Source organism: Scyliorhinus torazame, chromosome 21, assembly GCF_047496885.1.
Source record: "Scyliorhinus torazame isolate Kashiwa2021f chromosome 21, sScyTor2.1, whole genome shotgun sequence".
Classification (NCBI taxonomy): domain Eukaryota; kingdom Metazoa; phylum Chordata; class Chondrichthyes; order Carcharhiniformes; family Scyliorhinidae; genus Scyliorhinus; species Scyliorhinus torazame.
Window position 1 is genome coordinate 68,924,452 of NC_092727.1, and position 22,681 is coordinate 68,947,132.

The 22,681-nt window shown below is 49.5% G+C and overlaps 1 protein-coding gene across 1 annotated transcript in view; it reads left to right on the forward strand.

The window, feature by feature from the left end:
- LOC140398337 (1-phosphatidylinositol 4,5-bisphosphate phosphodiesterase delta-3-like) overlaps positions 1–22,681 on the forward strand; it is a 175,436-nt gene that overhangs the window by 59,182 nt on the left and 93,573 nt on the right. The window contains exons 2-4 of the mRNA XM_072486918.1: positions 6,281–6,433; positions 10,715–10,943; positions 20,689–20,818. Of these exons, the coding sequence (XP_072343019.1) occupies positions 6,281–6,433; positions 10,715–10,943; positions 20,689–20,818 (512 nt within the window). The remainder of the gene's footprint in view (positions 1–6,280; positions 6,434–10,714; positions 10,944–20,688; positions 20,819–22,681) is intronic.

Genomic DNA, 22,681 nt, shown 5'->3' on the forward strand with positions numbered 1-22,681 from the left:
TGATGTCTCCAAACTTGCGCGTTTAGGTGACCAGATTTCAGCTCAAGGTGTGCAGCCAGACATTGAAAAGGTTGCAGCCATCACCAAAATGTCTTCCCCTAATGACAAAAAGCGGTTGTTCGACTGCTAGGCATGGTAAACTTCCTGGGAAAGTTCATTCCGAATTTATCATCACGTATTACGGCTCTGAGACAGCTAATATGAAAAAATGTTGTATTCCCATGGTCTGCAGAACATGCAAAGGAGTAGTCTGACATAAAAACAGTACTCACCAGTTCTGTCTTTCTTTAATCCTAAGAGTGAAACAAAGATATCCACAGATGCGAGCAAGGACGGCTTAGGAGCTGCGCTGCTTCAGCAAACATCTGACGGGCAATGGCAACCAATTGCATATGCATCGAGAGCAATGACACTAACCGAACAGCGCTATGCACAAATCGAAAAAGAATGTTTGTGTCTCTTCACTGGAGTGGACAAATTCCATGACTGTGTATGGGTTCCCCATCTTTACAGTGGAAACGGATCATCGCCCTCTTGTATCTGTCATCAAAAACTTGAATGATATGTCTCCGAGACTCCAATGTATGATAATGAAACTTCAAAGGTATGACTTAGAGCTAGTCTACATACCGGGTAAAGACCTTTTTGTAGCTGAAGGCACTGTCACGTGCAACTGAAGATACTGGCAATCGAAGCTCTAGTGACCCTGATAGAAGAAAGTCTACCTGCCTTGGATGAAAAAATGAAACTAATGAAGGAAGAAACAGCCAAGGACGACACCTTTCAGCATGTGTTGCATTGCATGAAATGAAAATCATGCGAGATAGTTGGCCGAAGGAACTTGTTCCAACTATAGGAACATTCGAGCGGATCTGAGCAGCATAAACAGAATCCTGCTTAGACAAGACCGGATAGTAATTCTGACTTTGATAAGGAACATGGGGCGGGATTCTCCAATAATGGGGCTATGACCCTCACACCCGCGAAAAAACGCGCGCGAATCACTCTGGACTTACCTGGAGAAAGTCCAGAGTGGTTCTCCTACCTGCAGGGAGCTAGCAGGCCCTTGGAGTAGACCTCGCAGCTCCGGCTGCCGATATGGGACCCTGCACTTCCGGTCGGGAGTCCGTGCATGCGCACGGCGGGGGCCTATGTCGGCCGCCCCGCGTGACTTGGACGACCCACACCGTGGACCAGCACCAAGAAGATAGGCCCACACCAGATCACGCGCGCCTGCAGATCGGTGGCCCCCGATCGATAGCCTGGTCGTCATGGAGGCCCCCCCATGAATGACCCTGCAGCCTCCCACCAGGGCGGCTGTGGATTAAGTCCGCAGCTGCCACGCCAAGTGCCCGCCAGGTGTAACCATGAGAGAATTACGCCAGCGGGTACTCGGCCAGCTGCACTTGGAGAATTGCCGCGGGGCCTCTTTCAATGGCACCAGACCCACGCCACGTCGACTGCGCACGCCCGATTGGCGGCGATTCTCCGGGGACCAGAGAATCACAGGAGCGGCGTCGGACCCGATCTTGGGTTTGATGCCCATTCTCCGCCCCCGCGCTAAGCGAGATTTCGGAGCGGAGGCTGGGAGAATCTCACCCATGATCCTCAGAAGGCCATCTGGAGATGGAAAAGTGCAAAGAACTTGTCAATCAGTATGTTGGCCAGGTATCAATGGAGAAATTAATAACCTTGTTATAGCATGTTATAGCATGCAAAACCTGTCGGAGGAACCAGTCACAGCAGGAAAAAGAAACACTGACGATGCATGAACCTGTCAAGACTCCGTCGTCAAAGGTTGGCACGATCTGTTTTACTTCCACGGAAATGATTATTTGCTAATCATAGATTACTTTTCGAACTGCCCCGAGGTGATCAATTTGCCCAATTCCAGTTCATAAGCAATCATAAAAGCTACCAAAGAGGTGTTTCAAGACGAGGGGCAGGATTCTCCAACCCCCTGCTGGGTCGGAGAATTGTCGGGGGAGGCGAGAATCCTGCCCCCGCCGGCTGCCGAATTCTCCGGCGCTGGGGATTTGGCGTGGGCTGGAAACGCGACGCACTGGTCAGCGGCCGCTGGCAGCGGCCCCCCCGGCGATTCTCCGGCCTGCGATGGGCCGAGTGGCCGCCCGTTTTTTTGCCAGTCCCGCTGGCGTAAATTAGAGTAGATCCTTACTGGAGGGACATGGCGGCGCGGACGGCCTCGGGGGAGGGGGGATCTGGTCCGGGAGGTGCCCCCACGGTGGCCTGGCCCGCGATCAGGGCCCGCTGATCTGCAGGCGGGCCTGTGCCGTGGGGGCACTCTATTCATCCGCGTCGGCTGCTGTGGTCCTCTGCCATGGCCGACGCGGAGATGTACCCCCCCTGCGCATGCGCTGGGATGACGCCAGCACACGCTGGCGCTCCCGCGCATGCACCAACTGGCGCCGGCCGGCGGAGGCCCTTCGGCGCCAAGCCCCTTCCCTGCTGGCCGGCGAGGCGCAAACCACGCCGGCGCTGGCTTAGCCCCTGAAGGTCCAGAGGATTCCGCACCTTTGGGGCGGCCCGACGCCGGAGTGGTTCACGCCACTCCTTCTCGCCGGAGTTGCCCGCCCCGCTGATTCCCGCAGAATCCCGCCCATGGAATCCCATTTACTGTCATGACTGACAACAGTCCATTTTTTGACAGCTGCAATTGTACAGAATTCTCACAAAGGAACCATTTTCAGCAAATCACTTCCAGCCCACTACACCCACAATCTAATGGGAAAGAGGAAAAAGGTGTGTACAGAGCCAAGCAACTGCTCAAAAAAGCATTGGATTCATTCTTGTCTTTACTCAGCTATAGAGCAACACCACCAGCTACTGAATTTTCACCAGCACAACTGCTAATGAATCACCAGCTACGCACAACATTACCATATTTACCTACAGCAGATCCTGATAATGACGATGCTGTGCAGAAAATTAAGCAAAACAAGCAAAATCAGCAGCATTACTACGACAGAACAACAAAGGACCTCGCAATGCTATAGCTAGGAGATAACGTGCGGGTACAGATTCCAACAGGAGGATGGTCCTGCAGGCACATGTGATTCTCCAAGCCGCTCCACACTCCTACATCATTCTGACAGACAAAGATTCAATCGTACAAAGGAATTGTAGATCGCTTCTCAAACTGAAGACAGCTCAACCTGTATTTCCATGCATAGAGCTTGACAGAGAGCTACTGAAGACAACTTCTAGAGCTTCTACAGCACAACAGCGAGATGTTGTGACTGCAAAGAAGACGACATCATAGAATTTACAGTGCAGAAGGAGGCCATGCGGCCCATCGAGTCTGCACCGGCTCTTGGAAAGAGCACCCAACCCAAGGTCAACACCTCCACCCTATCCCCATAACCCAGTAACCCCACCCAACACTAAGGGCAATTTTGGACACTAAGGGCAATTTATCATGGCCAATCCACCTAACCTGCACATCTTTGGACTGTGGGAGGAAACCAGAGCACCCGGACGAAACCCACGCACACACAGGGAGGATGTGCAGACTCCGCACAGACCGTGACCCAAGCCGGAATCGAACCTGGGACCCTGGCGCTGTGAAGCAATTGTGCTATCCACAATGCTACCGTGCTGCCCACAACATACGTTTAACCACCACGATTGAGAAGGTCGACATGCATCAAAAAGAAGCCGGACAAAAAAACAAAGAAAAGTACAGCACAGGAACAGGCCCTTCCGCCCTCCAAGCCTGCGCCTTCTTCTACACTTCCTGGTCCGTATCCTTCTATTCCCATCCTATTCATGTATTTGTTAAGATGCCCCTTAAATGTCACTATCGTCCCTGCTTCCACCACCACCTCCGGCAGCGGGTTCCAGGCACCCACTACCCTCTGTGTAAAAAGCTTGCCTCGTACATCTCCTCCAAACCTTGCCCCTCTCACCTTAAACCTATGCCCCATAGTAATTGACCCCTCTACCCTGGGAAAAAGTCTCTGACTATCTACTCTGTCTATGCCCCTCATAACTTTGTAGACCTCTATCAGGTCGTCCCTCAACCTCCTTCGTTCCAGTGAGAACAAACCGAGTTTATTCAGCCTCTGCTCATAGCTAATGCCCTCCATACCAGGCAACATTCTGGTAAATCTCTTCTGCACCCTCTCTAAAGCCTCCACATCCTTCTGGTAGTGTGGCGACCAGAATTGAACACTATGGGTGGGATTCTCCGAACCCCCGCCGGGTCGGAGAATCGCTGGGGGGGCGGCGTGAATTCCGCCCACGCCGGCTGCCGAATTCTCCGGCGCCGGGGTTTTGGCAGGGGCAGGAATCGTGGCGTGCCGGTCTGCGGCTGCTGGCAGCGCCCCCCCCCCCCGGCGATTCTCCAGCCCGCGATGGGCCAAGTGCCCGCCCGTTTTCGGCGGGTCCCGCCGGCGTAAATCACAACAGGTCCTTACTGGCGGGAACTGGCTCCACGGGCGGCCTGCAGAGTCCTCGAGGGGGCATGAGGGGATCTGGCCCCAGGGGGTGCCCCCACGGTGGCCTGACCCGCGATCAGGGCCCACCGATCCGCGAGCGGGCCTGTGCCATGGGGGCACTCTTTCCCTCCGCACCGGCTGCTGTCAACTTCCGCCGTGGCTGGTGCGGAGAAGAACCTCCCTGTGCATGCGCTAGGATGACGCCAGCACATGCTGGCACTCCCTCGCATGCGCCAACTCGCACCGGCCGGCGGAGGCCCTTCCGCGCCGGCTGGCGTGGCGCCAAACACTCCGCCGCCTGCCTAGCCCCTGAAGGTGCAGACGATTCCGCACCTTCAGGGGTTCAGGCCACACCTCGCCGCCGGAGTGGACCGCCCCGCCGGTTCGCGGAGTATCCCGCCCTTTACTCCAAGTGTGGCCTAACTAAGGTTCTAAGGTTCATGGGCAGCACGGTAGCACAAGTAGATAGCACTGTGGCTTCACAGCGCCAGGGCCCCAGGTTTGATTCCCCGCTGGGTCACTGTCTCTGCAGAATCTGCATGTTCTCCCGTGTCTGCGTGGGTTTCCTCCGGGAGCTCCGGTTTCCTCCCACAGTCCAAAAGACGTACAGGTTAGGTGGATTGGTCATGATAAATTGCCCTTAGTGACCAAAATGGTTAGGAGGGGTTATTGGGTTATGGGGATAGGTTGGAAGTGGGTCGGTGCAGACTCGATGGGCCGAATGGCCACCTTCTGCACAGTATGTTCTATGTTCTAAACAGCTGCAACATGACTTGCCAATTTTTATACACAATGCCCCGGCCAATGAAGGCAAGCATGCCGTATGCCTTCTTGACTACCTTCTCCACCTGTGTTGCCCCTTTCAGTGATCTGTGGACCTGTACACCTAGATCTCTCTGACTGTCAATACTCTTGAGGGACTCAAGTTGAGAGACTCAACTTGTGAACTTTTAAAAATTGTTAACAAATGGACATTAGCCATGCAACTATGTATACAACATACAATGCTCAGACCGTGTAAATATGTTTGTACAAGTCTCCAAATAAATTCAAATAAAGGGGGATGTAATAATATGTATATTGTATGGTAGATGAAGGGTTAACAATTTTGTGGAAGTACATCTCACCACCAGATGGTGATCAAGAGCAGTCACGTAGATCATGTTGCACCCTTGATTTTGGGTGAGGGTGTTTAGGTGAGAGAGAGTAGTTGTGTATTGTGGAGTTCTGTCGATAGAGTTATGGCACAGTTTATAGCACAGTTTATTCAGCAACATTTGTGCTCAGGAAAACGTTCAAATCTAGTAGTGCAAATAAATTAGCTTTGTTAATTTATGTAGCTTGATGTTATTTGTTGAACACTGCACATCAAAGCCATCCATACAAAGAAAGCAGAGAACATCACATCTGTACCATCCTCCCTGCCCAGGAGCTTCTGTGACCTCCCCCTGCCCAGGAGCCTCTGTAACCTCCCCCTGCCCAGGAGCCCCTGTAACCTCCCCCTGCCCAGGAGCCTCTGTGACCTCCCCCTGCCCAGGAGCCTCTGTAACCTCCCCCTGCCCAGGAGCCTCTGTAACCTCCCCCTGCCGAGGAGCCTCTGTGACCTCCCCCTGCCCAGGAGCCTCTGTGACCTCCCCCTGCCCAGGAGTCTCTGTAACCTCCCCCTGCCCAGGAGCCTCTGTAAAGCGCCCCGAACAAGTTTGAGTACCTCTGTGAAGTTCCCCTGCCCAGGGGTGCCAGTTACACGCCCTGCCCAAAGCTATTTATTCTCCCTGGTTATCATGATTTTTTCTTTCTTTATTTTGACTCCCTGTCTCTCACAGGACTGCACGACGATGAAGATGTGAAATTCATGCTGAAAGGCAGCAAGTTAAAAAAAGTGAAATCAGGTACATGGAAGAAAAATCGTTGGATGAAACTACAGGAGGACGGGCTTTCCATCTGGTGTGAGTCCAGGAACAAGGCACCACCTACCTGTGAGTATCTCAGCAACAGGTACAACATTGCCTAAGTAAACATTTTGAGGAATCAAGTGAAGCAAGAGACAGTTTCAACATCCACTTCTCTACATTCTTGAAGATAGCACAGGCCTATTGTTCAAGAATTTCCTTTGCCATCTCTGCAATTTATTCATGCACTCCAATGTCCTATTCCTCTGATATAACTGGGTTTGTTACATCTGCTTTCATCGTTATTCTGCCTTTAAGCCTCCATTTTTTCCAGTAACTGGACTATTTTAAAATCTGGTAACCATCAAGTCTTCTATTCCTAGAGTGATGAACGGTTACTGCCTTATCATCATGTAAGGTGATGTCCCCTTTAAGACCAGGCTTGGAACCCTGGGGACTCCGCCTCTGGCTCCGCCCATCTGGGAGCCATACATAAAGGCCTGCCTCATGGTCTGTATAGCAGTCAGCTCTCGTCCATATCTGTAGCATAGTTATTAGCCTAATAAAGCCTTCTTTACAGTTTAATCTCTAAGCATCATTATTGAGGGTACCTCACCTAGTGTCGAGGAGGGATGCTTCATTAGCTGCAGGAAGGCTGAAGGAATTGACTGCTGCCCCCAGTGGGCGGCACGGTAGCACAGTGGTTAGCACTGTTGCTTCACAGCGCTTGGGTCACAGGTTCTATTCCTGGCTTGGGTCACTGTCTGCGCGGATTCTGCACGTTCTCCCCGTGTCTGCGTGGGTTTTCTCCGGGTGCTCTGGTTTCCTCCCACAAGTCCCAAAAGACTTGCTGTTAGGTGAATTGGACATTCTGAATTCTCCCAAGTGTACCCGAACAGGCGCCAGAGTGTGGCGACTGGGGGATTTTCATAGTAACTTCATTGCAGTGTTAATGTAAACCTACTTGTGACAATACTATAAGGGGCAGCACGGTAGCATTGTGGATAGCACAATTGCTTCACAGCTCCAGGGTACCAGGTTCGATTCCGGCTTGGGTCACTGTCTGTGCGGAGTTTGCACATCCTCCCCGTGTGTGCGTGGGTTTCCTCCGGGTGCTCCGGTTTCCTCACACAGTCCAAAGATGTGCAGGTTAGGTGGATTGGCCATGATAAATTGCCCTTTGTGTCCAGAATTGCCCTGAGTGTTGGGTGGGGTTGCTGGGTTGTGGGGATGGGGTGGAGGTGTTGACCTTGGGTGGGGTGCTCTTTCCAAGAGCCGGTGCAGACTCGATGGGCCGAGTGGCCTCCTTCTGCACTGTAAATTCTATGAAATAAAGATTATTATTGTTGTATTTTTCTTAAGGCAGCTGATATCTGATCCAAGAGAGCCTCCCTCTCCAAGAACTATGCAAGGATTCGGCTCAGCTGCCTTTCCAGATGTGGTATCTCAGCACAAACTAGTCATTGAAATGTTGACACTGACTTAAGGATTCCCAACTTGAAATTTCTGAATTCGCTCCATCATGAAATGGGTGTCAATTTTGAAAGCTGTCAAATTCTGAACGTGACGTATTGAATTTTCACAAGTCACTTTTCTTGTAGATTCACCCGACCTGTTAACCCCGGCGTGATCTGGATCAGACCGCCGCTCGACGTGATCCAGATAATCCTATTTCAATGAGCCAATAGATTCATTTAAATGCATGCAGGCAGCTTGAGGCCACATTCCCCCGGATCCCAGTATTTACCAGTCACAAGACCAGGTTCCATTCCGGCGCCACTTTGTACTGGTCTCCACATGATGACGGGATGGCCTTACCAGGAAGCTCGTGAGTCATTGGAGCTCCCCCGGGTGGTCAAGGACAGGGCAGTCAAGCGCCCTGGCAATACCCTTGGCACCCTGGCAATGCCAATGTGGCACTGCAGGTGAGCCAGGTTGGCACTGAGAGGGTGCCAGGAGCAGATGCCAGGTTGGCACTACCAAGGGGGGTAGTTACTGAGGGGAGCCATGAAGGGGGGTGAAGGGGGGGGCTGAAAGTGGGTGGACTGAAGGAGGGGTGTTAAAGATGGGGGGGGGCTCTCAGTGACCCCCATAGCGGGTTATGCTCACTTCGTGGGGGTGCTCTCCTGTGCTCACACCGTTCGGGGACTCCAGCGCTGCCAGTCGGGAAGGGGGGCCTCGGCGGGGGCTGGGGGGTGGCCTGGGGGTGGCTACGCTGGTTACAGGAGGGCAGTTTTGGCAATCCGTGTCCGCGCGTGAACGCCGCCATGTTGAACGGAGTGGCCGTCGCAGGCTGCCGCCGTGTGCATGCGTGGCCATGGACCCGGCCGTTCTCCGGCCATATCCGCAAGTAAAGCCGGGGGCTTTATGCTGCGCGGCTGCTAGCCCCCACTGGACGGAGGATTGGTGCGGGGGCGGTGCCGACTTTCTGGTCGTAATACCAGACGGATCCTGCGGACATAGCCGCAGGATCGGAGACTCCAGTTCTTCATTTTTGGGGAGTATCGCGCCCGTTAGCTCCGCTCTCTCTCCACAGATGCTGTCAGATCTGCTGAGATTTTCCAGCAATTTTGGTTATTTTTTCAGATTCCAGCATCTGCAGTAATTTTCTTTTATCTTGGTGTAGGGTAGAATACAGGAGCTGAGTCATTTGAAACATTGGGGTGAATTCTCTGTCGGTGAGATTCTCCGTTCCCCTGGCAATGCACCCCCATTGCGGGCTGCCTGGTGGCATGGGGTGGCCACAATGGGAAGTCCCATTGGCTGGCTGCGGGAACGGAGAATGCCGCTGCTGGTGCGCCACCGAGGAACCCGTGACTGAGGGACCAGAGAATCTAGCACATTTCTCTTACATTCACCTCCAATAACCCATCTTTCATTCTGCTACTATAAATTGTTGAGTAAACCAATGGAACAAAAGTATACTAATTAACTGAGGATCCGGGTTCGATCCCGGCCCAAGATCACTGTCTGTGTGCACTTTGCATATTCTCCCTGTGTCTGCATGGGTTTCACCCCTAAAACCCAAAGATATGCAGGTTAGGTGGATTGGCCGCACTAAATTGCCCCTTAAATGGGTACTCTAAATTTATTTTTAAAAGTAAACTAATTAACCTAAACTCATTAAATTGAGTTAAAGGGCACTGTAACAAAAGACAACACTTTAAAGGAAACTTGTCTAATCAAATTAAAATGTTGTTTTGCAAGCTGACGAGGGACTCAAATCCCTGTACTCCTTAGTCATGGAAGGCCTCAAGTGTAGCAGTGAACACGGTGTGCTCCCCCTCCAAGGACAGCCGGGTGCAAAAGTAACCACAGAAGAGGGGCAGACCTTTGGGCTAGACAAGCCTCTCGACCACCCACTGCCTGCATCTGTTCATGGCCACCTTGGACAGGCCCAAGAGCAGGTCCAACACCCTCCTTGCCCCTCTTCGCACCAGGCGTGGGGCTGAAGTGCGACCAAAACATGACGAGCAGTCCCTTCAGGTAATTAAAAAGTAGCTGCAGCCTCTGGCAAACGACTGTTGCATGAAAAAGGGACTCCTCAAATCTGCGGAAAATGTAGGGCAGCCTGGGAGTCTGTCAATCATCTTATTCTTCCATTGCACGGGTCTGCTGCATTCAACACCCTACACACCCAGTGCCCAATGGAACAGGGGAGGATTCCCTGTCCCATAGAGAGAGCCTTCCACTTGGGACCCCTGCCATCTCCGGATGGCAGGACTGAATGCCACGGTGTGCCATATCCTCCAATTTGATCACAGATGAGTCTCCAATTCATACCAGCCAGCGGTATATAATTAACACCGAATTGATTATCTAATTAAGAGCAAGAGAATGAGTATGAATTGAGTGGTCCTGTGATGCACTCGGATAGTAAATACTAAGGTTCTGGGGTGCTGGGCATTCCCAGAGCAGCGAGCTGACCGTCTCAGTTGGGTCTCTTGTCGAGGAGCATGCCCACTTTTCTTTATCCAGATTCCTGACCAAGGCTTTTCAGATGCTCGTCCATAGAACATACAGTGCAGAAGGAGGCCATTTAGCCCATCGAGTCTGCACCGACCCACTTAAGCCCTCACTTCCACCCTATCCCAATAACCACGTAATATTCCCCGTAACCCAATAACCCCTCCTAACCGTTTTGGACACTAAGGGCAATTTAGCATGGCCAATCCATCTAACGTGCACATCTTTGGACTGTGGGAGGAAACCGGAGCACCCAGAGGAAACCCACGCACACACGGGGAGAACGTGCAGACTCCTCACAAACAGTGACCCAGCGGGGAATCAAACCTGGGACCCTGGCGCTGTGAAGCCACAGTGCTAGCCACTTGTGCTACCGTGCTAATCTCTTGTCTGATATTTCAGTCTCGGTGATGGATATTCGGGCTATTCAAGAGGGACACCAGTCAGAGGTGATGAAGAAACATTGCAATAGTTTCTCCGCGAAGCAATGCTTCACCATTGTGTTCATGGGCAGTCGGACCACCCTGGACCTTGTGGCAACATCAGAGGAAGAAGGGAGGCGATGGGTTCAAGGGCTGAAAAAACTGATCCAAAGAGTGGAAACCATGAGCCAGCGAGAGAAAATTGAACAATATCCTTTGTAAAATTATTTTGGCTGAAAATAGGGAAGGTATAGGCCAGGCAGTAGATTTGGTACCAACACTGTTTTACACCAATGTGGGATAAGAGTGTGGGTAATGAGCCCACACCCTGGACTCCCGGCCTGGCTGGTTCCATTGTAGGAGGAGACATCTCATAGCACTTCAGTGTCTATGACACATGGATCACGGCCCCTCAGAGGGGTCTTAAACCCTTTGGAAGAGTTGGTTAAAAGTTCTTACCCATTCTTCCTCCCATGCCCCCATGTGATCTGCATCAACAGAAACAGATAGCCAGACATCTGTTTCTCCAGGTGGCTTCATTATAAATGCTTGGCTGAATTAGATATAGCTTTTGGGGCTAAAGGGATCAAGGAATATGGGGGGAAGGTGAGATCAGGGTGTTGAACCCGATGATCAGTCATGATCATAATAAATGGCGGAGCAGACTCAAAGGGCCGAATGGCCTCCTCCTGCTTCTATTTTCTATGCATGTTTCTATCCAAGACTGAATTAGCTCAGCGGGGGTCTGTTTACTCAGGCTGAAGTGGAGTGTTTGTTTTGATTGATTGACATCTTTCTGCTATTGCAATACCATGTAAGTTATTCATTCTTTGAACTATTTGTTTCACTGTCCATATGTTCATTTGGACAAGAAGAAGAGGTGGGAAGTAAGTTAAAGGTTCTTTTATTTATAGGGTTGTAAGTGCAGCAGTTTTCTTCTCATAGATTTTTCAATAGGTGTTATTTTTAAATGCATTTCAAGACTTACCATTGTTATTATATAGTTCTGTGTTTCTCCAGTGCATACAGGTAAGTGGGCATGGAGGATATGGGGGGCAAGGAGGTGGCATGGGGGCATGAAGATTGGATGGAGGGTGATGGAGTCTAAGGGGTGAGGGCTAGACAACAGGGATGATGTCCAGAACACCCAGGTGTCATGTGAAATACATTTGGCATCCGTGAACCTTTCATAGATTATCATAGAATTTACAGTGCAGAAGGAGGCCATTTGGCCCATCGAGTCTGCACTGGCTCTTGGAAAGAGCACCCTACCCAAGGTCCACACCTCCACCCTATCCCCATAACCCAGTAACCCCACCCAACACTAAGGGCAATTTTGGACACTAAGGGCAATTTACCATGGCCAATCCACCTAACCTACACATCTTTGGACTGTGGGAGGAAACCGGAGCACCCGGAGGAAACCCACGCACACACGGGGAGAATGTGCAGACGCCGCACAGACAGTGACCCAAGCCGGGAATCAAACCTGGGACCCTGGAGCTGTGAAGCAATTGTGCTAACCACAATGCTACCGTGCTGCCCCCTGACTCGATCTTGCCCCCAGGCCCCCTCTCAGATTGAAAATAGTACATGCGGGGGTCGCTTACATGGAGACGTGTCTACTGAGGGAGGAAATCTCCCGACTCGAGCTTGCCACCTCATTTGGAAAACTCAAAACCTTGAATATTCCTATTGCTACTGTAAGGATGTTTAGTGTGGCCCAGGGCTGTCTCTCTCCAATGTAACATCTCTTTTTCCTGTTCTGCGATTAAACAGCTAGCCATCTCCTCCTGAGGACTTGCTTTTTGGTGGGTGCCCCTATTCATGATCACATCGATTTGCTTAAGGTTTCTGTAGAAGTCAATGGGAGGGTGTTGGGGAAAGTTACACAGCAAAGAGATCTAGGAGTACAGGCTCATAGCTCCTTGAAAGTGGAGTCACAGATGGACAGGATGGTGAAGAAGGCATTTGGCATGCTTGGTTTCATTGGTCAGAACATTGAGTACAGGAGTTGGGACGTCTTGCTGAATTTGTACAAGACATTAGTAAGGCCACAGTTGGAATACTGTGTAAAGTTCTGGTCACCCAAAGGATATTATTAAACTAGAGAGAGTGCAGAAAAGATTTATTAGGATGCTACCGGGACTTGATGGTTTGAGTTATAAGGAGAGGCTGGATAGACTTGGACTTCTTTCCCTGGAGCATAGGAGGCTTAGGGGTGATCTTATAGAGGTCTATAAAATAATGAATGGCATAGAAAAGGTAGATAGTCAACATCTTTTCCCAAAGATATGAGAGTCTAAATCTAGAGAGCATAGGCTTAAGGTGAGAGGGAAGAGATACAAAAGGGTCCAGAGGTGCAATTCTTTCAGACAGAGGGTGGTGAGTGTCTGGAACGAACTGCCAGAGGCAGTAGTAGAGTCGGGTATAATTTGGTCTTTTAAAAAGCATTTAGACTGTTATATGGGAAAGCTGGGTATAGACGGATATGGGCCAAATGCGGGTAATTATGATTAATTTAGTGGTAAAAACTGGGCAACATGGACAAGTTGGGCCGAAGAGTCTGTTTTCATGCTTTAAACCTCTATGACTCTAAGGTTCAATTTGTGGAGAGTCCAGAACAATGGGAAATGACCTTAAAATTGGAGCTAGACTATTCAGGGTGGTGTCAGGAAGCATTTCACACAAAGGGCACAGCAAACCAGGGACTCTTGTTGTGCCACTCTCTATGGACACATCTTGGGAAATGCAGGTTAAATCCCCAAATGAACAACAGTGTACGGATGACCCAGCCTCTTGAAGCAACTGGGTTCAGCAGGGGTGGGATTGTCCTCTCTCCCAGCTACTTGTTTCTCGGCAGTGGGAGGCGGCATGCTGTGTGCTGGCTTTGGGATTCCATAATCCAGTCACTGACAATGGAAATTCCCATCGAAGCCACCCCATGTCCCCGGGAAACCTGTGGGCGGGAGGTGCGCTGCCAGCGGGACCAGAGAATCCTGCTGCCAACAAACGGATGGAGAATTCCAGCCCCAGATGTTGATGAAAGAGGAATGATGATTGAAGGATTAACAGGAAGGACTTTTATCCCTCCTTAACATAGAAAGCTGACCTCTGTTCATTAAGTTTTAATAATATGGCATTTTTTCACTACTCAATCAGCTACGGGTTAGCTCAGAACAAATTTAACATGAGTTTTTTAATGTTAAGTGGCCTGATTATAAAACCCAGGATCTTGTCTGAACTTTTGCTCCCTACACTCTGAGCCTCAGGCACAACACTACTGCAAAATATTTCCCATCTTCCCTCGATAGGAGCAGCAAGAAGACCCTATTTTAGTTTCATTTTGAGAATGGTTCTTGGGATGAGAAACTTAAATGATGAGGATAGATTGGAGAAGTTGGGAATCGTTTCCTTGGAGAAAAGAAGAACCCTCATGAGGACCACGAGGAATCACCCATTGATTTCCCAGTGGGGCTCATGGTTCCCATGGTAACAGGTGGAGGCCCGTCCAGCTGGGACTCGCTATCGAGCCCTTTAAATACTGCCCCAGGCCGTTTAGTTCTGTTCGTCCAGGGCTGGGACACTTGTCTTGTACACCAGGGGTGTAGCTATACTTTAGAGTTAAAATAGATTTAGCTAAACCTTTATCTACGTGTCTCCTGGATTTCTACAAGAAGACTGAGAGGAGATTTGATTGAGGTGTTCAAAATCATGAGAAGCCAAAACAGAGTAGACAGAGAGACACCGTTGCCACTCGTGAAAGGGTCAAGAAGGAGGGGGCACATGTATAATGTAATTAGCAAAGGAAGCAAAAGTGGCATGAGGAAAAACATTTTCGCATAGCGAGTGGTTAAGGTCTGGAACGTGCTATTTAAGAGTGTGATGGGTGCAGGTTCATTCGGGAGGGAATTAGATTATTATATGGAAAGAATAATGTTCAAAGTTTCAAGAGAAGGAAGGAAAATTGCACTCAGTGAATTGTGCATCCAAAGGGCTGGTGCAGACACGATGGGCAGATTGGCCTACATCTGCCCTGTTACAATTCTGTGTTTCTGATTCATTGTTCTATGCCAATAGAAGTAAGCCGATGTAGTTTCATCCAGAGTAGTCTTGAACAGTCGGTGGAAAGGAATGCTGTGAAAGAAAACAAATCTCATGCGCAGAGGCAGGGCTGTCAGTATCAGTCAGGAGTGAAATTTGACTTGTGCAGGAATGTAGATCAGTGATAACAGCATCTGTTACAATGGAGCTACAGATCAGAGAGCTCAGATAACGGGTGTGAAACCACCCTTTGTGCAACCCCAGGCTCACATCGAGGTGCACCCCTGTATAAGTAAAATAGTTTAAGGGAACACGTGAGCAGGAACATTTGGAGTTGATGCTGGCAGAAATGTTTTGATTCATTGGGTAAATTTATCCCCGGCATCTATCTCCAAAGTCATGTGTACTGAGTCCACACGGGTAGCAGTGCACTGAATCCACACGGGTATCGACGCACTGAATCCACACGGGTATCTACGCACTGAATCCACACGGGTATCTACGCACTGAATCCACACGGGTATCTATGCACTGAATCCACACTGGTGTCTACGCACTGAATCCACACTGGTGTCTATGCACTGAATCCACATGGGTATCTACGCATTGAATCCGCATGGATATCTACACACTGAATCCACATGGGACCTACGCACTGAATCCACATCGGTATCTACGCACTGAATCCACACGGGTATCTACGCACTGAATCCACACGGGTATCTATGCACTGAATCCACATGGGTATCTACGCATTGAATCCGCATGGATATCTACACACTGAATCCACATGGGACCTACGCACTGAATCCACATCGGTATCTACGCACTGAATCCACACGGGTATCTATGCACTGAATCCACACGGGTATCTATGCACTGAATCCACATGGGTATCTACGCATTGAATCCGCATGGATATCTACACACTGAATCCACATGGGACCTACGCACTGAATCCACATCGGTATCTACGCACTGAATCCACACGGGTATCTACGCACTGAATCCACACGGGTATCTACGCACTGAATCCACACGGGTATCTACGCACTGAATCCACACGGGCATCTACGCACTGAATCCACACGGGTATCTACGCACTGAATCCACGTGGGACCTACGCACTGAATCCACATGGGTATCTACGCACTGAATCCACATGGGCATCTATGCAATGAATCCACACGGGTATCTACGCACTGAATCCACATGGGTATCTACGCACTGAATCCATACGGGTATCTACGCACTGAATCCACATGGGCATCTACGCACTGAATCCACATGGGCATCTACACACTGAATCCGCACGGGAATCTACGCACTGAATCTACACGGGTATCTACGCACTGAATCCACGTGGGACCTAGGCACTGAATCCACACGGGTATCTACGCACTGAATCCACATGGGCATCTACGCACTGAATCTACATGGGCATCTACGCACTGAATCCGCACGGGTATCTTTGCACTGAATCCACAGGGGTATCTACGCACTGAATCCACACGGGTATCTACGCACTGAATCGACACGGGTATCTATGCACTGCATCCACACTGGTATCTACGCACTGAATCCACAGGGGTATCTACGTAATGAATCCACAGGTGTATCCACGCACAGAATCCATACGGGTATCTACGCACTGAATCCACACATGCATCAGTGCACTGAATCCACACGGGTATCTATGCACTGAATTCACACGGGTAAGAACATAAGAACTAGGAGCAGGAGTAGGCCATCTGGCCCTTCGAGTCGGCTCCGCCATTCAATGAGATCATGGCTGATCTTTTGTGGCCTCAGCTCCACTTTCCGGCCCAAACACCATAACCCATAATCCCTTTATTTTTCAAAAAACTATCTATCTTTATATTAGAAACATTTAATGAAGGAGCCTCAACTGCTTCACTGGGCAGGGAATTCCATAGATTCACAACCCTTTGGGTGTAGAAGTTCCTCCTAAACTCAGTCCTAAATCTACTTCCCCTTATTTTGAGGCTATGCCCCCTAGTTCTGCTTTTACTCGCCAGTGGAAACAACCTGCCCGCATCTATCCTATCTATTCCCTTCATAATTGTATATGTTTCTATAAGATCCCCCCGCATCCTTCTAAATTCCAACGAGTACAGTCCCAGTCTACTCAACCTCTCCTCGTAATCCAACCCCTTCAGCTCTGGGATTAACCTAGTGAATCTCCTCTGCACACCCTCCAGCGCCAGTACGTCCTTTCTCAGGTAAGGAGACCAAAACTGAACACAATACTCCAGGCGTGGCCTCACTGACAGCTCTTCCAGTTGCAGCATAACCGCCCTTCTCTTAAACGCCATCCCTCTAGCAATGAAGGACAAAACTCCATTTGCCTCCTTAATCAGGGGTATCTTCGCACTGAATCCACACGGGTATCTTCGCACTGAATCCACATGGGTATCTTCGCACTGAATCCACACAGGTATCTTTGCACTGAATCCACACTGGTATCTTCGCACTGAATCCACACGGGTATCTTCGCACTGAATCCACACAGGTATCTTTGCACTGAATCCACACGGGTATCTTCGCACTGAATCCACATGGGTATCTTCGCACTCAATCCACACGGGTATCTTCACACTGAATCCACATGGGTATCTTCACACTGAATCCACACGGGTATCAATGCACAGTATCCGCACAGGTATCTGCTCACGGAATCCAGACGGGTATCTTCGCACAGAATCCACACGGGACCTACGCACGGAATCCACACGGGTATCTTCACACAGAATCCACACGGGCATCTTCACACTGAATCCACATGGGTATCAATGCGCAGTATCCGCACGGGTATCTTCACACTGAATCCACACGGGTATCTTCGCACAGAATCCACACGGGTATCTTCACACTGAATCCACACGGGTATCTTCACACTGAATCCACACGGGTATCTTCGCACTGAATCCACACGGGACCTACGCACTGAATCCACACGGGTATCTTCGCACAGAATCCACATGGGTATCTTCACACTGAATCCACACGGGTATCTTCGCACTGAATCCACACGGGTATCTTCGCACTGAATCCACACTGGTATCTTCGCACTGAATCCACACAGGTATCTTTGCACTGAATCCACACGGGTATCTTCGCACTGAATCCACACGGGTATCTTCGCACTGAATCCACACGGGTATCTTTGCACTGAATCCACACGGGTGTCTTCCCACTGAATCCACATGGCTATCTTCGCACTGAATCCACACTGGTATCTTCACACTGAATCCACATGGGTATCAATGCGCAGTATCCGCACGGGTATCTTCACACTGAATCCACACGGGTATCTTCGCACAGAATCCACACGGGACCTACGCACTGAATCCACACTGGTATCTTCGCACTGAATCCACACGGGTATCTTCGCACTGAATCCACACAGGTATCTTTGCACTGAATCCACACGGGTATCTTCGCACTGAATCCACATGGGTATCTTCGCACTCAATCCACACGGGTATCTTCACACTGAATCCACATGGGTATCTTCACACTGAATCCACACGGGTATCAATGCACAGTATCCGCACAGGTATCTGCTCACGGAATCCAGACGGGTATCTTCGCACAGAATCCACACGGGACCTACGCACGGAATCCACACGGGTATCTTCACACAGAATCCACACGGGCATCTTCACACTGAATCCACATGGGTATCAATGCGCAGTATCCGCACGGGTATCTTCACACTGAATCCACACGGGTATCTTCGCACAGAATCCACACGGGTATCTTCACACTGAATCCACACTGGTATCTTCACACTGAATCCACACGGGTATCTTCGCACTGAATCCACACGGGACCTACGCACTGAATCCACACGGGTATCTTCGCACAGAATCCACATGGGTATCTTCACACTGAATCCACACGGGTATCTTCGCACTGAATCCACACGGGTATCTTCGCACTGAATCCACACTGGTATCTTCGCACTGAATCCACACAGGTATCTTTGCACTGAATCCACACGGGTATCTTCGCACTGAATCCACACGGGTATCTTCGCACTGAATCCACACGGGTATCTTCGCACTGAATCCACACGGGTATCTTTGCACTGAATTCACACGGGTGTCTTCCCACTGAATCCACATGGCTATCTTCGCACTGAATCCACACTGGTATCTTCACACTGAATCCACATGGGTATCAATGCGCAGTATCCGCACGGGTATCTTCACACTGAATCCACACGGGTATCTTCGCACAGAATCCACACGGGACCTACGCACTGAATCCACACGGGTATCTTCGCACAGAATCCACACGGGTATCTTCACACTGAATCCACATGGGTATCTTCACACTGAATCCACACGGGTATCTTCGCACTGAATCCACACGGGACCTACGCACTGAATCCACACGGGTATCTTCGCACAGAATCCACATGGGTATCTTCACACGGAATCCACACGGGTATCTTCGCACTGAATCCACACGGGTATCTTCGCACTGAATCCACACGGGTATCTTCGCACAGAATCCACACGGGTATCTTCGCACAGAATCCACACGGATATCTTCGCACAGAATCCACACGGGTATCTTCGCACAGAATCCACACGGATATGTTGACTGAGCAATAAATATTCTCCAGGACACCGTTCCCTGTTCTTCTTTAAAATAGTGGCATAGGATTTTCCTCGGCCCGCCTGAGGGAGCATATGTGGTCCCTGCTTAACAAAAGACGGCAACCTCAACAGTGTAGCACTCCCTCAGCATTGTATTGAGTGCCAGCTTGGAATTTTGTGTACTTGGGCAGAATTCTGTGAAATAGGGACAAGAAGGTGGAGGCAGATGGGCACATCATCTGGAGCTCTCAGCCAGTGGTACAGTTAGCTGGCACCATGCCACTAACCGATCCCCACCAGTGTTAAGAACTTGCTTGTCATCCTCAACTGGATGGGGCCTCACCCTCTGGTTACTAATTGGCCCATTTGGGGAAGGTCACTACCAAGTGACTGCTCAGGTACAATGAAAGATCAGCATCCCTATCTGACCTGACCTCTGCCCCCAGGATCTGTGGAGTGGGTCTTGTACCCCATAAACCAAGCTCGCAGGCAAGAATGCTGTCAACAGGGTCATGGCTGACTACCCAGTTATGACGCACAAGTTTCATTTGAAAACACACAATGAATCTTCAAAGCTGAGATCTCACAACGATAAGGCCACAAAACAGAACACACAGGTGGAATTCTGGGACTGATACAACGAGACTCGAATATAAAAATAAAGAAGTGACGGTGAATGTGAACAAGATATTAGTTGAAGACTTGGATGGATTGAAAAGAGATTTGTGAATGGTTGCAAAAGGCGACATAGGGCGAAGACATTAGCAGAATAATTTTCACATGGAGGGTTTATTAAGGGATGGTTTCTTTCTCTACCAGAGCTACTGACACAGAGGCTATAACACTGGTTAAAAGAGAATTGGATTTATATCAGAAGGGAAATGACAAAGGGAGTGAGATGTGATTGGAGTACAGAGTTGCAGCAACATGAACATAATGGGCTAAATGGCCCCCTGAGATGTTGGGCGGGATTCTCCGGCCATGTTCGCCCGGCGACCAGAGAATCCCTCCCGGGGTCAATGGATGTTTCCATTGTCGCATTTCGCCCGTGGTGTTGTTACGCCGGGCGGGGCAGAAGAATCCAGCCCGTTGTTTCTGTGATTCTATAAGACAGTGCAGTGCATCAGCACAAAATAAACCCATCGTGTTCCTTCAACCCTTGCTGCCAGTTCTATATCTGTGCAGGTGAAGCTGTGAGTTCTCCGGTTCCTTTTTATATTTCCGTACAGTTTCTTGAATAAATGTCTGCTGGTTGAGTTATTGCCTTAAGTCTAGCAACCTTGATCCATCAACATCTCGAGAAGGCTGATAAAAATAATGACAACAAGATTAGCTTCAAGGAAGTGAAGAATCTGCTGAAGATGATCAATCTCAAAGTTGATGAAGATTACATCATTTCACTCTTCCAGGTAAGACTCAGGAATGTGGAGTGAGGATTGTCAAATGTTGCTTATCCATCACTGGATCTCTGTCTTTTCCTGTCGTGACTGCTGACGCTTTGTGTGATGTATTGATGTGGGGACGCCAGTGCCTTACTGACCAGCCACTGAGGGGAGTTGGTCAATACAACAATGATGCAATATTTAGCATACAATCCGCTGCGGTGCGAGGTGTAAGAATTGGGGAGTAATTGTACTGGGGGCTTCAATTGTCGAAATATAGACTGGGGTACTACAGGCCTCCCAATAGCCAACGGGAGATAGAGGAGCAGATAGGTAGACAGATTTTGGAAAGGAGTAAAAGCAACAGGGTTGTTGTGATGGGAGACTTTAACTTCCCCAATATTGACTGGGACTCACTTAATGCTAGGGGCTTAGACAGGACAGAGTTTGTAAGGAGCATCCAGGAGAGCTTCTTAAAACAATATGTAGATAGTCCAACGAGAGAAGGGGCTATACTGGACTTGGTATTGGGGAATGAGCCCGGCCAGGTGGTAGAAGTTTCAGTAGGAGAGCATTTCGGGAACAGTGATCACAATTCAGTAAGTTTTAAAGTGTTGGTGGACAAGGATAAGAGTGGACTTAGGGTGAATTTGCTAAATTGGGGGAAGGCTAATTATAACAATATTAGGCGGGAACTGAAGAACCTAGATTGGGGGCGGATGTTTGAGAGTAAATCAACATCTGATATGTGGGAGGCTTTCAAATGTCAAAAAGACAAAGGAGGCATTTGTCAGGGCTAGAAGGCTGGGAACAGACAAAGCCTGTGTGGAATATAAGGAAAGTAGGAAGGAACTTAAGAAAGGAGTCAGGAGGGCTAAAAGGAGTCACGAAAAGGCATTGGCAAAAAGGGTTTAGGAAAATCCCAAGGCTTTTTACAAAGAACAAAGAACAAAGAAATGTACAGCACAGGAACAGGCCCTTCGGCCCTCCAAGCCCGTGCCGACCATACTGCCCGACTAAACTACAATCTTCTACACTTCCTGGGTCCGTATCCTTCTATTCCCATCCTATTCATATATTTGTCAAGATGCCCCTTAAATGTCCCTATCGTCCCTGCCTCCACTACCTCCTCCGGTAGTGAGTTCCAGGCACCCACTACCCTCTGCGTAAAAAACTTGCCTCGTACATCTACTCTAAACTTTGCCCCTCTCACCTTAAACCTATGCCCCCTAGTAATTGACCCCTCTACCCTGGGGAAAAGCCTCTGACTATCCACTCTGTCTATGCCCCTCATAATTTTGTATACCTCTATCAGGTCGCCCCTCAACCTCCTTCGTTCCAGTGAGAACAAACCGAGTTTATTCAATCGCTCCTCATAGCTTATGCCCTCCATACCAGGCAACATTCTGGTAAATCTCTTCTGCACCCTCTCTAAAGCCTCCACATCCTTCTGGTAGTGTGGCGACCAGAATTGAACACTATACTCCAAGTGTGGCCTAACTAAGGTTCTATACAGCTGCAACATGACTTGCCAATTCTTATACTCAATGCCCCGGCCAATGAAGGCAAGCATGCCGTATGCCTTCTTGACTACCTTCTCCACCTGTGTAGCCCCTTTCAGTGATCTGTGGACCTGTACTCCTAGATCTCTTTGACTTTCAATACTCTTGAGGGTTCTACCATTCACTGTATATTCCCTACCTGCATTAGCCCTTCCAAAATGCATTACCTCACATTTGTCCAGGTTAAACTCCATCTGCCATCTCTCCGCCCAAGTCTCCAGACAATCTAAATCCTGCTGTATCCTCAGACAGTCCTCATCGCTATCCGCAATTCCACCAACCTTTGTGTCGTCTGCAAACTTACTAATCAGACCAGTTACATTTTCCT